Source organism: Buteo buteo, chromosome 12 (genome assembly GCF_964188355.1).
Source record: "Buteo buteo chromosome 12, bButBut1.hap1.1, whole genome shotgun sequence".
NCBI lineage: Eukaryota > Metazoa > Chordata > Aves > Accipitriformes > Accipitridae > Buteo > Buteo buteo.
Genome location: NC_134182.1, coordinates 8810756 through 8827675, shown reverse-complemented (window position 1 = coordinate 8827675; position 16920 = coordinate 8810756). Strand labels below are relative to the sequence as shown.

Sequence of the window (16920 nt, the reverse complement as noted above, 5' to 3'; positions counted from 1 at the left end):
CATCAGAAGGCCTTGCTGCAGAGAAATGGATCAGAAAATATTATCAAGCCTTGAAGTTGAGCATACTAGCTTAGTTTCTTCTAGTGCAAGAGGCCATGGAAGTGCTCTCCAGGTCAGGAAGGATTCCCTGCCACTCCCCTGAAGGCTGCAGCTCCTGTGAAAGGGCATGAGATAAGCCCTAATAATCTGCTGTAGGTCCATGCATTATTTTTTTTCCTTTTCCAAGTTTCAAAATTAACTGATTTCCCAACTACTTTTAGATACATTTGTGTTGTATGTACTATATTGTATGAAGGGAAATATTAAGATGAGTCTCCACACCCTTTAGATTAGACTTCCAAGATCCCTAAAAGGTATATGTCAAAAGAATATTGGAAAATCCTTCTGAATATTGGGTAACTTCATTTGAAACATAGCTTGACATGATCCTCAAACATCGCAGTCCTGCACTGCCCTACAGCTTCTTTTCTAGGACATGTGTGCATCAATTAGTATGTATTGCTATCAGGTTGGATATTCTAATTGGTCATCTCACCACTTTTTAGAAGCATGCTTTACTTCAGAAAGTTAATAAGACCTTGAGGTAAAATAGTCTTCAAAATAAGATGGTGACCTGTCTTGATGGATTCATCATTGGATCCATTGGATGAGTCCAGTAATGGGGATGTAAAGACTTTAGAAATGCTGTCCAAGTTGCTAAAGGAGTAACTTAATTTTCTCTTTCATGTAGCAGAAATGTTAAGGGTCCTTTGTCCATGGATGTCACTCCTAAAGGGTAGCTTCTTAAGCTCACATTGTGTGCTTTTCTGTCTCACACACCCAGTGCAGGTAAACAACACAAATAAGCAAGTTTACTTATTTGTTTGTGGGATTTCTTTGGTTTGGGTTGGGTTGATTTTTTTTGTTTTGTTTCCCCAGTCCTTCTGGGTTTTTTTACCTTGTTGTGGAATGGGATTAAGTATCTCCTAGCTAAAGTTTCACTGCTGGTGTCGATTTGCCTCTGGATTATCAAAAGTGATGTGATCAATTTCTTTTCCATGTTGTTCCCATCCTGACAGTGTGGTTCCACGCGAGCTTAACATGGAGCTGATGTGGCGCTATCTTCCCAGTGCTGGGTGTTCCCGTTCCTCCTTTGGCCTGTGCTGATGCTTGGGAAACTGTCTGGGGGTACACGTGCTCCAGGAGCTGGAGGTTACCCTGGCAGAAGAGTTACTAGGTTTTGTCTGGCTTGCCTTCCTGTGTTGGCTGTCCGTCCTGCTGCCCCAGTGGTAGTGCGGTTGTAAGCGGGTGTGGGCATGGGAGCAGTGTTCAGTCGGCTTCAGCAGCCATCGTGCCACATGTGGACTCTTCCAGAGTTATTTTAGGTATGTGGTGGGCAAGGACAAAATTCCCATTTCATAAACTTTGAGCGAAAGAATGAGTTGGGATTCAGAGCCTGGTCCCAATTAGCTGTGTGTATGCTTTCCTTCTGTAGGAAAAAACCTCAGCTGGCCTAGAAGACTGGTTGTTTGATCGTGAGTGTCAGAGACACTTAGTGCTATAATCTGGTCGCTCTTTTGTGAGTAAACCTTGCTTCTTGCTGCTGTTCTCCTCTTCTGGAGGCAAGCCTCAGGCTTCCAGATTGTAGTCTGCAGACTGTAGAAACAGCCCTTACCCCTCAGTTTTGAAGTTTGATATTAAAGCATTTTCCACTTCTTGTACTCCTGCAAACATTTGAGAAGCTCCATGTGCTTGACACGATCCTGAACCGTAAGTTGTTTCATGTCTCTTCTCCTGCCTTTCATCAGGCCGGTTGAAAAATGATCTGGCTGCATCATTTATAAGTGCAATAAAAACTCCTGCCAGTTTCCTTTGCCAGAAGTTTCGCTTTCTGGGTGTGTTCCTGTTCTTGTTTGGTTAGTTCAATTAATGATCAGCATTTTGTTTTCTTTTTGTTTTACTGAGGGGTTTTGAGCAAACTGTGAGTGCCATGGCATTCAGCAGCAGCACTCCATAGCTGCCTGCATCTCCAGGTGCTGGCAGGATGTCGTGGGTGAGCTGGGAATGCTCATGGGGAGCTCTGTGCTGGCAGGTCAGATCTCATGAAATAAGTCAAAAAAGATTGGCAAGGTTAAACTGATCACATCCTGGGGAAAGAGCAATGGCTGACAAGAAATGTCGAAAGAACTCTCTCAGTGTGAAGGGCAGTGTTTAAATGTGTCCAGGAGGCTGCAGCAGGAATAGCCTTTCTCCTTTCCCCCTCCCAAAGTGCTTTTCTTCAAAAGCACAGTTTTGTGTTAGGTTTCATGGGTGAGGGACGTTAACCATTTTATTATGACAAGATAGGAAATGTTTTACTCTTTTGCTTGGTTGGGCTGACTGTAGCTTCTAGTACTATACCAAATGACAAGTAAAAATGAGTAAATGTAAGAGGATTTTAGGAAAAACTTTTTTTTTTTTCTTTTTCTTTCTCTCCCCTCCCCTTGTTTCCACCTGTGGTTTACTGCAGCAGCTTTTAGTTCGCTTGTCTCAATTTTCACTGGGGCTACAGGGAGGGTTTGGTTTTGTCATAGCAATTAATGGAGATGATATGGGCAGACTGTCCTGAATTAGCCCTGGAAAATCTTGTTTGTGTGTTTGGGATGAGTCAGGAAGGAAAGTGCCAGGTTGAAATAACTGTGCCAATTCTGAGTGAAATGGAACAAAGGCAGGAAGGTCCTGTTCTTCTGCACCTGCGTGCCTGGCTGGGCTGAGGTCTTCAGGCCCAGGGAAAGGAGGAAGCGTGTTAGCTGAGTTTGGGTTATAAGACCTCATTTAATGCTGTGAAGGTATTTGTTTTTCTGAAATGTTTTGACTGACTTCTCAGGGGAGGACCAGTGCATTACTTCTTTTTATTTAAAAGTTAAAAAGTATCTGTGATGCCATGTGATAGTGAACTCCACACTTCCGTATGACACTACTGCTGATTAAAAAAAAAAAAAAAAAAATTGGGAGCAAGCTTACTTTTAACATGGACAGGTTTTACAACAGGTTAGTGTCACCATATGAAAATTACAAATATTCTGAAGAACCTTGTGTATGAACTTTTGAAACTCATGTTAGCTGTGTATGGTGCTGCACTGGTAGATCACGGGCTCTGTTTTCTGTCCTAGATTGCTTCAAGTACAGAGCTGTAAACATTGCACCCTGTGTAGTTTGTGATGTGAAAAACAATTTTGTCTTGAATTTGGCAAACTTATTTGTGATATGTCTCACAAAGCTATGTTGAGCACTTAAAAAACAAACACTAAACCCCCCCCCCCAAACAAAAGACCCCACCAAAATGTCTAAGAGGCTTAGATACCATAGTAAGAAGCACAGAATAAGATTTACTCAATGCTTAGCGTAAGTTTACCTATCACCAGCATATATGTATGCTTTTCAAGAGGAATCTTAATTGTGTAATGACATTAAGGGATTGTATTTCACCTTGCAATAGAAATGTTTTACTATTAGCTTTGAATTTTTTTGAAATACAGAATATTGGGAAGAAAAGGAAAGAAATACTAAGAGATACTATATATATATGAATCCAGTTTGGATTTTTTTAAAAGAGTTTTTATATAAAATGGTTTTCAGAGTTATAGCATCAGTTAATGAAATGTTTCCATATGCTTGACTGAGGTCAGCTTTATTCAAAATCATTTTTTCCTATTGCTGATAGCTTCAAGCTCTTTCAAAAGTTCATGCTTGGGATTCCTACATACCATGTAAATCTGATATAAACAGAAAGGTGCACATGCATGTGTTTCATTATTTTCTTTGTGCACTTCTGGAAAGCCTGTGTGAGTAGGCTCAGGGTATAGGTACAGGTTAAAGACAAATTCACAGTTTTCTCTGATTCTTTCCTGTCTCTGCCATGCGTTGATCTTGGTATCTGATTTAAAATCTGTATATACTTTTTCCTTCACTCTGTGTGTGTGTTTGTTTCTCGGGATTTTCTGAGCTGAGTCCTGCATATTACCCTCTTTCAGTGGAGTAGGTTGATTGCTTTGGGTTTTGGTTGTTTTTTTTTAATAACAAAGTTTCTATCATGTATTCCCAATTTAGTATGCATTTAATTGCTGATAAGAAATTATGAAAAGAATCATGTGTGCATACATTCAGTCTTTTTAATTACCCTGTCCAAATCACTTTTTCACATGTCTGAGAGATGAAAAATTAGAGTAGATGGTGCTCTATTAATGTTTTGATTGAGATCAGAGGTGCTTTAGTAATTGTAGTATGATGCAATGGGTGCATGTGGCAAGAGTAAGCTCTGGTTTTGTGCAGATGTGAGGCTTACCTGGAAGAGGAGTGAATCCCCTTCTTCTGGCAGAAGCTGATGGATCAGGTACTATTATCTTGTGCAGTTCAGAGTTGCACCATGCTTCATACCTGTAAACCTGGACCTCTGGGTGCCCTTGATACATGATGCAGAACAAGCTGATCCGAATATTCCTGTTGGTTTCTATATTGAGATTTACCAAGATCTTTCAAAAAATTGGACTCTTCTAGTTTAGTTTGATTGTTGCTTCAGCAAAAGAAGTTTACTTGCTTGAAGTGGTTTGCTAGAAGCTCCTAGGTCCTAAAGGAGTAGTTGCAGACAGCAAGCAGTTAAAACCTGAAAACAGCTGGACATCCAGGACATAACTTCTCATCTTTCTCCCCTTTCCTTCTCCTGTATTGTGAATCAAAGCTGTTGCAGATCCGAGCTGTCTAGAAGACTGTCTTCTAAACCCTTCAGACTTCCTCTGTCTGGGCTAGCTATTTTGATTACCTTGCAAAATATGACAGCTGTTACAAATGTTCATGTGTATGGCACGTGCTTGAAAATATTTGGAGTTATGAATATAAAAATTGGCTGCAAGAAACTTAAGTTCAGAACGGGAAACAATATTGAGAGAGGAAGTGTGATGATGTGCCTTTTCTAGCACCGCGTGTGCATACTTTACTTCCATGGGCTGACTGTACCAAGGAATTTGCCTTGTGGGAATTCAAGAAGGGGAAAATTCAGGACTAAGATGTTTGTTTAATCAAGTGAGGTGTATTTGTAGGTAGATTGATGTGTGGAAGTTACCCTGTTACTTAGAAGGACTATAGAGGCATTCGGTGGTGTTTGATTGAGAAAGACTCTGTGGTTTGGTGGCCGGAATGGTTTTGAGGACTTTTTAAGACTAAGCTGTAAGAGCAGTTAATATATGTGATGATGTAAGTTTAATTATAGTGTATAATCTGTGAGAATACTACTCCAGTGGCTAGCTAGGTGGCTAAAGAATGCTAAACAAGTAAAGCAGTGGAACATAACTTTGTATCTACTTGGTAGGGTTAGTTCTTCACTTTCTCAAAGATAATGGGTCTGGGCATCAGGTCATCTTGCTTTTGCAAAGCTGCCTTGGGTAAACAAGAAAAACGACAGCTTTGAGTCTTGGGGAAGCAATGGGTCAGGTTAACTCTTGTGATTTTAGTACCATTGACTTTCTGTAGTAACTAATGGAACGTGTCAGAAATAAACCTACTTAGAAGTAATAAGTGTTAATTGAGCTCTCTTCAGTTGCAATCTAAAATTGAATGCTAGAATTACTTCCTTGAGATCTCTGAAAAGGTGGTAGATTTTGGTTTTATATGGGTTTTTTCTTGGTTTTTCTTCTCTTTTTTTTTAAATACTTGACTAATGTGCTACATAGTATATTAGAGCAGCCATTTATGTGTTTCAGCTCTAAACTTTTGTTACTGCTGCACCTTTTTTGTTTAAAATTGCATTTTATTTTAAGAAATACCTAATTTTATGTATTGATTTGTAGACAATTTATTTAACACTGACATAAACTGAACATACAGGGAGTCATGTTTATGATGTACTAGCAAGGTAATGTTTCCCACTACATTATATCTATATAAAGATACATTATCAAGGTATCTAGAGAAATACCAGAATCCCTCATTAAAATCTTGTGTAGGAAATGCAGGTTATCTGGAATTGTTTTTAGATGGCAGTGAACTTCAAGGATAGTGTTGGGTTTTACAGCCTGCATGTTTCCAACACCCTGAAAAATTTCTCAGAATTTAGAGATTGTTCTTCTGAAATGGTATTTTTAAATAGCCACATAGTAGCTGATGCATAATGAATTAACATATTGTAATGTACCAGAAAGATCTTAAAACTATGTAGCCTGTCTTTCTAGACAGTCTGGATATTGCATGCTTCTGTGGAATTCAGCTTTAGCATTGTTTGGAAATAATGTCCGAGATTACTGTTATTTGACCCAGCTTGTTTGTTTTGGGGGTTGTTGGTTTGGTTTTTTTCCAACATCTTAACCTTGTTATGTTTCAATTTCATTCAGTGCTGATTTTTAGAAGTTGATGAATTTGTAGTTTAAATTCCTCTGTACTTTCTAACAATAGCAAGCTATTTATGTGCAAGAGAGGCCTATTGCAAGACTTAAGAAGAATAATTTGAATTTCGTTCAGTGCTGTTCAAATTCAGAAATTATATATATATATACATATATGCGGCTCTCAAACTAAGAAGCTTGACCTTCTTTATGCATGTTTTCTGTCATCCTTGGGCATAGCTGGGGAGAATGGTTGACTGAAGATAATCTGTCTAAGAGGGAATAATTAAGAAACTATCTGGAGGGGCTTATTTTTTCTGTGCAAAAAGACCAAAATCCAGAATCGTCATGACCATGAACCTTGTTACTTTTTTTTTCCTCTTCAGATTTGGTTCTGTGTTACATTTTCATTATGATTAAATAACTGCTTTCTCTGTTAAATCTGCATTAAAATGATCTATCCTGTGAAGCCATCTTTTGCTTTGCCTATGGCATTGGTTTTGCTTGCCTATCCAACTGTTTATCTAAAAGATCCCTTCAAGTATCTACTGGAAGTAGACTGATACTATGAAGCATATGAAATTGGCAATTGATATTAGGGTTGCTAATGCTTCTGGTAGGCATTATATTTCAAGTAGTGAAGATCTAATTGTGTGCATAAATAGGCTCAAAGACTTAAAACTTCCTTGTATAGCATAGTGCTGTAGCTCTGGACGGAGTTCTAGGTACAGCTATAATATTCATTATTAGCACCATACAAGTACTGATCTTGTGGGGTATTTTCTTAGGTGAGATTTTTATTTGGGCTCTGGTTTATCACATGTAGGACTAGTGTCCAGTGTTGAAGGAATGTTTCAAAGCCTCTTTGCCTGGAGCTGTCCTTCTGATCCTCTTTCCAAGTCCACAGAAACTATTTTAATTATGTGCTTCTAAAGGATAAATACTATTGCTAGTGTGCTATTTCGTCATTGAATACATTTGTCTGATATACAGAATCTAAACATGCCTGGCTTCCTTGGTTCTGCAGTAATTTGGAAAATGGTTTAGCACTGTGGGTAAAGTAGTATTTTGCAGAGAGACTCAGGTAATGAGAAGACAAACAGAAAATTATATTTAGGACCGTTTTCTTGGCCATAGTGAATAATTAATAATGCTGGAGGTGATGTAAGCAGAGTTGTGCTACATTTGGGAAGAACATTCTGGTTGTGGTATACTCCTTGTTTTTTCCGGTTGTGTTGCAGCTGTTTGCTAGTTTTCCCAATTCTACTAGTGCTTACGTCCTGAAATAACTCTGCTCGGCTCAGTGGGACTATCTGTAAGCCTGGGTGTTTACAGGAGGGGATTGACTATAATAAATGCACACTGAAGTTGGAAGCACTGCTTTAAATTCCATTTTATATAAGAAAATAATTACTTGCCTAAGGAATGATGGGTGAAATCAGCATAGGCAAACCTTAGGCTGGGTATTGGGAGAAACAGTGAAACCTCCCACTGCCTTCTGACTCTGCTTTCAGCTTAAGGTCAAAGATCTAGAAGCCTTTGGTCTGTAAAGAAACAGGCTCAGTTAGTGCTCTGGACAAAGATTTCAAGATACCATGTTTTGATTGAAGCAGCGAATAATGGGAAAATACTGAGGTGTCTTTTGAGTTTTGTTGGTGCTTTATGCTTAGCAGAAACTGAGTGAGCATGCCTTTCTGTTACAAAATCTAAAAACTGGTCTGAGAAGACACTGTTTCTACCTACAGTATTTGCTTGCCTTAAAATCCCTAACTTAAAAGATTAGAGGCTAAATTTTACCTGTTAAACTTTTGTACCCATCTGCCACTAATGTTAGAAAGCATTTGAAATACTGAAACACTTAACACCCCTCGGGCATCTTCCGTTACTTTGGTTTCTTCTTGGAACAGTTCCAGGCCCCATCTGTATCTTGCCCCTTATATATACTTGGAAGTTAAAAGAGTACAGAAGCACTGCAGATTTCAGTGACTAACATGTAATGTGGGATGATGTGTTGGCATGCATTAAAAATAACATCCTTTTAGTTCTTCAGACTTTTTGAGATTTCAAATATATTTATGAGATATCATGGAGTTTTCTTTTAAAAATAATAATCTATTCTTAAAATAAAAATGTAGCTTGTTGGTTACTTGAATGAGAACTGTGACTTACAAAAGGATGCAAACTGGTTTGGGGAACAAAGATTACTTGAAAAAATATTTTTTCTCAATGTTATTTGAATGAAGAAAGTTAAGAAAAAAATAGAGTGAAACCTTGTTTCCAAATATGCCAAAGTACAAATATTTTTTTGTACTGTGTATTTTTAAAAGGCTAGATTTGGTTATGATTAGACAAGTTTATTTGCAACATAGTGGTGTAGTGTATACTTTTGCATAGTGTATACTTCGGCATGTTAAAAAAAAAAAGTCTGTAATGGTTTGTTGATTACTGCTTAGGTGTCTCTAGTTTTACTTTTGAAGCTGGTAAAAATCTTTCTGCAGACTTTTTTCTTGAGACATGCATCAAACTCTGCCCAAAACAGCATGTTCTGCTTAGGCTACCATCGAAAGTTATCAGTTATATTGTAAAAGTAAATAAATTACCCCCCTCTACACCTTTTTATGCTTCTAGTCTATTCTGCTGCAGCTGTCTAAAATCCAAGTAGCTAAATTCCCAACTATTTTATCTGCCTTCTAGCACACCTCTGTGGATGGATACACTGAACCACATGTCCAGCCTATCAAGTCAAGTAGCAGACAAAACATCCCCCGATGTAGAAACTCCATTACATCTACCAATGAAGAGCATCCTCACATTGGAAATTATCGCTTACTGAAAACAATAGGAAAAGGAAATTTTGCCAAAGTGAAACTGGCAAGGCATGTGCTTACTGGAAGAGAGGTAAGCCTTTCAAAAAAAAAAAAAAAAAAAAGGCCTGACAGTGTTTTATATTCTCTTTGGCTATCTTTATATTAAGTTTTTCTATTATTCTTTTACCTTTCTCTTCTGAATAAAAAAGCACATTTTTTTGTCATCATAAAGGAAGATACAAAGATGCTGTTTCAGGATATAGGAAAAGTTACCTGAGGTGCCCCAAGTTTTCTCTCTCTGACCACTCACCCCTTTTTTAAAAATGTAACTTCTTGGTGAAGAGATCAAAAAGGTTTTTTTGTGCATCAAGGGGGATTTTGGGGCTGGGAGAGGGTCTGTTCATCCCAAAGCATTTCCAAAACGGTAGAGAAATTTGATAGATAGATTTCATTGATATTGAAATCTACTGATAGATAGATCTTGTGTTTGGAGGGCCTGGTTTTGCAGTGGACAGGATAATGTTGTTCTGTCCAAACACTGACAGAAGTATAAAACTGATTCCTTATTGGTACCACCTGGTGGCAAAGTTCTGAGCTCCTGCTGTTAGGTCCTGATAGGTGAGGAAATTCTGCTTGATGAAGTACATTAAAGCAGACGTATATGCATGTGTTATAGGCACATCTATGCTTTTGCTCACAGAGATGTAATATATTTCTGTTTAAACATTTTTCTGAGTTTAATAATCCATGGTTGGTTGTTTTTCCCGAGGTTGCTGTGAAAATAATAGATAAAACCCAGCTTAATCCTACTAGTCTGCAAAAGGTAAGAATATACCATAACATCTAAAATTCTATAAACAGTTGAACTGTGATCTTTTATTTACTTGACAAAAATATTTGGTCCCTTTATCTTGCTAAACAAACTTCTTTGTCTATGTATGTCCTTGGCAGACAGTGGTATCCTACTGTCTTTGCTATAATGTGCATGTGCAATTTGGCTGAGGGCAGTTACTGTATGTGGTTCCTATCTAAGCATTGCTTCTTTGCTCTTCCTTCCTCCTCCAGCTTTACTCTTTACTGACAATAAAATTTGTATCTAATTAGGTACACAAGTAGTTTGTCTGCTTAGTAAATTTAAGACATAATGGTGTAAAGGGTACTTTTCCTGGATTTTTCTTTAATGTAGTAATTGGGTTTTGTGGACTTAAAATGGCTTCAAATTTTTTTTTAACCTTTGTTTTTATATTCTTTCAACTTTAATAAAATATTTGTTAAACTCAAGGGACCTTTGGCAATTACTTTTTGTGTGTAGGATTGACAAAATGATTGAATGTAATCAGAGCATTCTTGTTTGTTTGTGCTTGTAGATAGAAATTCAGAAGTCCTTCATAACCATTGTGATAAGTGTTTTAACAGAACCCTGGGGTTTTTTGTTTGGTTTGGGGTTTTGTAGTATTTAACTATGTATATGTTTGGTTTTGGCTGAAGCACAGAAATGTTGTATTGTCCTACTGCAAGTTGTCCATTATAAAAATTTGGGACATTTTTTTGTTTACAAATACTAGACTGCTGCTGTCTGCAGCTGTAGAATGAGAGAAAGAGGCTAGGGCTTACTGCTGTTCCTTTATCTCTGGCTGCTGTTACATTTATTTTATTGTGTAACTTTGGTTATGGGGATTTATAAAGAATTTTGCTTTGATTTCTTTTTCCTTTGATTTCTTTTAATTCTATTTATTTGCTTTAATTTCTCTTCTGTAGTATTTTTGTTTGGGTGTGGGTTCTTCAGGATATTTTTTTTCGATTCAACCTGCTGTGCAGAGTCTATGCAAAAGCTTTGCTATCCTTAAGTCCTATATCCTATATTAAGCAAATCTCTTTGCTAATATTTGAGCTAGTGAAGAGAGACCCACAGAGGCAGTACGTGACAGAGCATATTGGGCAAATCCAGTGCTGCTCACGTAGCTTGTTTCCTACCTAGCTTGGTATTTATACTTGGAAAGGTAGGTGAGTTTGTTGCATTGTTGAGCAATGAGAGGGTTAAAAACGTTAAAACTTTCTGGAAAACTAAGCATGAAAAACTTACTACTGGGATAATTGCTTTAATGATAAATAAGGTGTATTTCACACAAAAATATTCAATAACAATTCAGTAAATCATTCCAAGTATAAATGAATCTTCCAAGGCCTACAAAAGATGCTGTCACACTGCACAAGTAGTACACAAAATACTCATGTAATAGGACATTGCTGCTGTTGTTTCGTTTTTTGAGTGGGAAGCTGATAACAGGAGAAACATTTTTAGGTACAGTTAGAAGCAGGGTATAGCAGAACTAAGGATAGAAGTTAAATTTCGTGATTTAACTAAAATTCTGTCCTTCTTCAATAACTTTTAGAAATACTTATCCCATGCATCTTCTGCTTACACTGGAAAGTGTGATAATTTGTTGGTATAAAGTTTTCCTTTGTAAAGTCTTGATTGTCATTTTCAGAAAAAATAATCTTTGTTTTGAAGCTCTAAATGTCTTCAGCTTCCTACAGTTTTCTGAGAATTTTGAGTGAAACTGAATAGTGATTTCCTGAAAGCTTTTAAGTAGCTTAAGCACAGTTTTTGCAGTGTCACTCAAACAACTGTAGTGTTTTTTTTTTTAAAGCAAATAAGGGTGGGAGGATGGTTCATCAGCATGCTTAGAATTACTTCTTTTGTTAGTATTTTGATAGGTCATTTGTGTATTCTAAATAAAATTTTAAAAAATTCTTGTTCTATGAAATCAATCATCTTTATTTTTCTTTCTGCACTGAACTATTACATAAAGTTTGTGATTCTTTATATACTGTACAATATCACTGTAGTGTGAATTTTTACAATTTTTTTATCAGGGTTATGCTGTACGTAGGACTGTTAAGTAGACAATTTTTTCTTCAAGGCATAATATTGGGAATGGGAAGTGGTGATAGTAGTATTGTTTTAATAGGAACAGACACTTTTCTAATGAATGTTTATAGAGGAATACTGGGGTATGTTACTGTCACCAAAATACCACTCCTGAGTTTGAACCCATCTAAATTAACATAGTTGAGAAGACAGTCTCTAGAACTTCAAAGCTGGTAAATTGTACACAGGTCAGCAAAACTTTTAGGCCTTCAATCACTACTGATTATTATTGATCAAACAAGACAAATATGTAGTTATCTTAGGCACAGGGTTGTTCACAAAACCATCCCCTTTCCATTCACTATAATATAAAGGATACCAGGTGTGAGTAGGTTTTACCATAGTACTTGCTACTGACCTAATTAAGTAAACTGAGTTGAGCCATCATAGGGTCTCATGCACTGTTCTGTTTTGTAAACAGAAATATTTGAGCACATACTTCAGTTGCTGAAAGCGTCGTACAAGCTAGGTCTGTAGTTAGTCACGGATGTGGAAGCAAGGAAGTGTTTAGTTTGTTCTTAGCCACTTTCCAATGTTATTTATGCCATATAGTTTGGATGGGGTACTTCTCAGGCATAGTTATTTTAGCTTAAACCATCAAATGTTAGGAGATAGACATGACTAAGCTGACCTTGTGAATTTTTAATTTTGCATCCTTGTGCATGCAATGTGAAAGTCTTAAGTTATATTTCTTGCTTCAGGACCTCTACCTCTTTAAATAGACAAACAATGTTGAATTAAGGGCACTGCCTTTTATTTTGTTTTCAGTTTGTTCAGTATGCGGTTCCCATCTTACTCAGTGAGCACCTGTTCAGAAGACAGAGCTGGCTTTTTTGTGAACTTGCTATCTTGATAGTAGCATATTATACTGACTTAGCTTTTTCCCCTGTCATGACTGTAGTTTGATCCCAAGTGTAAGTATTTGGGTTTCATCACAACTAGAATTATATCAAAATAGCTGTTCTATTTTGTGCGTGTCTGCTACATTGAAAGTGTCTTCTTGGACTGGCTTCACTAGGGATGTTTCTGAAATAGCGTTCTGTTGCTCTTCTGCAAACTGCTAGTGGAACAGAAGGTGCCTTTTTTCACTTAGCAAGCGGCATTTCACATTTTCCCGTTTTGGGGGTCATCAGACTTCTTTTTATTCCTTAAACATATCTAAAGCCTCAAACTTAGGTTCTTTCTGTTGTTAAGAAAAGCAGAACAGAAATAAAGAAGTAGAGGATTTGGAACAATTTCAATATTACCTATTGAAAGCTATGCTTTTTTGCAACATCCCTTCTCAGTAATGATTTAGAAACTAGAGAAGCATTCAAGCACATCTTTCAAAGCAAGAAAAGGCCTTGGTTAACTGAAGATTTTTAGTTCGATTGCAGTGACTTAAAATAGTTAATCTTAATCATAGATGTCAACCTGACAGCAAGTAGAAGTGTTAGCAATGGTGTGACAGATCTTTGCACTTTCTGCAGTCTGTGCCCTGAAAAATGAAACTGGAAAAGCAAGAATCAAATTCTCAAGCCTTGTGCCTTTTCCATAGGTACAAGTTCTTTGAATTGAGTATGGTGCTGGCTGTCCTCTACTATAAGTGAAGCTATTGAAGCTACAACCTGTTTGCAACAAGATGCTTGTTCAAGAGGTTTTTTTTGAATGGTAGCACTTTGTTAAGAAGGAATAGCGGTCCTATAAATGTGGGGTGGGAGGAGAGGATTTAGGGAGCACTTAGACCTTCCGAGAGAAGTACACTGCTGCTTAAGAAAATAGAGGTGTGTGTGAATTCTGAAGGTGCTATTTTTTGTCAGTAAAATAGATCATTATATAATCCTGCAGCTCACCCTGTCGTGAAAGGAGAACTAATGTCACTGTTCTGTCCACATTTCTATAAAATTAACAAACTTGGCTTTGTAGGAAATAACTATGGTCTTGTTGCTTTAATACATCTCTTCCTTTGCCTATAGAGATATCCTGGGTGTTACTGAGGGGTGTAGTGGCTGTTGTTTAAAGATATCTCTATTTGTAAATACATAGTTATTGACACAACTAGTGTTAATGACCAGTGTGCTTCTGCAAGGAGAAAGGGTGGTGGATTTATCCCAGAGTAGTGCTCCACAGAATGCAGAGATGCAATGTAAAATAATGTATTCTAATACTTGAATACTGTTAATGCTTTTATTGAAGTGTTATCCATTGTTCAGAGATTTTCTAGATTGTTTCTCTCTTGTGAGAGAATATTGGAGGAGTGAACTTTGGCATTTTCTTAACTTGTATAAATGTTCATTTATAGTGGACCAAATAACATCCTGAATATACACCAGAACTCCAGGGAATAGTTCATTTGCCGGATTTCCATCCCACTCCCCCTCTGCTCTTTTGAACATCTGTATTGAAATAACTTTCCCTGCTCTTTCTCCCCACTCTGCATTTGAGACACCCTTATACACCCCCTTGGACTGTATGGGCCAGGAGCTACACAAGGTATAATGTGGCTGTGTTTGTGGTCTCTACATAGTGCTGTTCCATTATTTCAGTTCTTTCAGCACTTTAAACAATTTCTTTCTTCCTGGGTTGGAAGGTATCTGTCACGCCAAGCAGCCTTAGCAAAGCTGCTTGACTTAGTTATGTAGCAGTATTATGGAACATGTAAGTTAAATCTGCCTAATTTGCAAGATGCCTATACCTGAGTTACTTCAGAAAAAGGTCTGAAAACGTCAGTTTCCAGGTAAACAACTGCTGGAAACTTGTCAGAAGCTGGTAACAACTGCAAAACATGAACTCTGAGTAATGTGGATCTCCCCATGAAGAAGGCAACCTTGCGTGCTGTAGTTTCAGTAGTGGGCAGGTAGTTGGGAGAGGAATATTGTAGGGAGTACAACCACTTAGGGTTTTTTAATCTTTCCTCAGAGCAAGTCATTTAGTCAGCAGGTACCTGCAGGTAGATTCCAAGATTTCAACTATTCTTACAATTCTTATTCTGCCGAATTCTCTGTTTCCCTGCTTTCATATGTTTCTAGGGAGACTGGCACCATCCCATCTGTAAAATAAAATAGCCAGTTTCTGTTCAGCTTATGCTTGACATGGTTTGCGTGGATGAGCATCACCTAAGATAACTTCAGCTGCTTCAGCCTTGTCTAGTTCTTGCTCTAAGCATGCAAAGGCATTTCCACCAACATTAAAAGTGCCTTTGAGTCAAAATCCCCAAACAAACAAGAAGTCCTCCTCAGAGCTACTAACCAGCAAGAAAATACCCAGATTCACCTTCTGACTTTGAGTTCATTTAGAATTTGCATTAGAATAGCTACTTTCTTTCAAAAGGTTGAGACCTACTACTTTCTCTTGATACCCTCATGGTGACTACCAGGACTGCGTGCCTGCTTTTGTATGAGAACATATGCTTCACTTTTCTGAAAAATGTCTATTCAACAGGATATATAATACAAGATGTTGTAAAAAATTTTATTGGTGTTTGTACAGAATAAACCTAAGCCCATACTTTGGGTCTTGGTGATGTCTTCTGTTCAGAACCGGAGCAAGTAAGTGGTTCTTTCGTATAACAAAGTATCTGTGTCAGGCTAGAGGTCAGTAACGTTGTGTCTTGAGGAAAATAAGAGTTTTATGTCCATTTCCTAATAGGCTTTTTCCTTTATGGAAGGAAAAATTACATACTATGTGGAACAAAATTTCATGCCACTGTGAAATCCATTTGAATCTTAAACCAATTAGTAAACTTCTAAATTCTGTGAGAATATTAAATAATCCACCTTCCCCCCCCCCAATTACTATGTGCTTCATGTTACAAGTAAAATTGTTTTTCTTAATGATCTTCTTTCTATATTTAAAATTATTTTATTTATAGAAGACATGCATTCATTGTCATAACTTTTATTACTGGCATTAATACTGTTAAGTTATGAAATATCTCTCCAATCTTCTGGCAGGAATTACAGTTTTCCGCATACCTGCTTAGAAGCTGTTCTGAAGCTGTACCATCTATTGGTTTAGATTTGTTAGCTTCTGACTAATTGATACTGATTTAGCTGGGAAACTTTCTTCTGCAATAAATTCAAATACTTAAAAAAAAATGCACAAAGAACAGTCTAATATGTTTTTTCACGGGAATAACTGACTTTATGAGGAAACAAGAATATTTGCTAAAGTTAATTCTAGTGCATAGTATCGCATACCCATGTGTCACATTTTGAAAACAAGCAAACTGCATCATACTGTTCGTGTTTTCTCAAAGAAATGCTTTTATAGTCTTTGCTTCCTTCTGAAATTGTTTTAATGGCAATTATAAGGCAAGTGGATAGTAACTAGCTTGAAATACTTACGTAAAATAAATGTAAAACTGCAATAATATTGATCAAAACCTGAATTACAGCAAGATGTTGCTGTATAGTCTTAACTTGTAGAATAAATGCAGAATTTTAGAAATGTTATGACTAGGTTGCACAAATGGAGTAAAAAAGTCAGTGTTATCTAAGCAAAAGAATTTTAATTTCTCTTAACTTGTTGCCTCAGCCATCATAAAATAGAAACTAAAGTGCTAGTCTTTGAGGAGGTGTTCAGTCTCTGGCTTTCATCGTTGTACCCTTTTGCAAAGATAGCATCTGAACAAATGGGACTAATTTTGAAAATGGAGGGAGAGATGTCCTCTGAGACATTAGACAAGCAAAACAGCAACAATGCACTTCTGCGTTGAGCCAAGTTTCTCTATAAGGAGGACTGTAGTGCTAAGATGATTCCAAAATGTCTAAGCGTTATGCTGAAGCTAGTGAGCTTTTCTTCCTTCATTTCAGCATCCTACTTCAGCCCAATATGGGATTAAAGAGCGTGCAGCACAGTAAATAGATTT

General features: G+C 37.2%; 1 protein-coding gene across 7 annotated transcripts in view; it reads left to right on the top strand.

Annotated features, from left to right (window-relative positions):
- Positions 1-16920, top strand: part of MARK1 (microtubule affinity regulating kinase 1) — a 60834-nt gene that overhangs the window by 14219 nt on the left and 29695 nt on the right. For all 7 annotated transcript variants that reach the window (XR_012652464.1, XM_075042607.1, XM_075042605.1 and 4 more), the window contains exons 2-3: positions 9027-9230; positions 9909-9962. Coding sequence is in view for 6 of the 7 variants with exons in the window: in XM_075042607.1 (XP_074898708.1) it covers positions 9027-9230; positions 9909-9962 (258 nt within the window). In the remaining variant the exon portion in view is untranslated. The remainder of the gene's footprint in view (positions 1-9026; positions 9231-9908; positions 9963-16920) is intronic.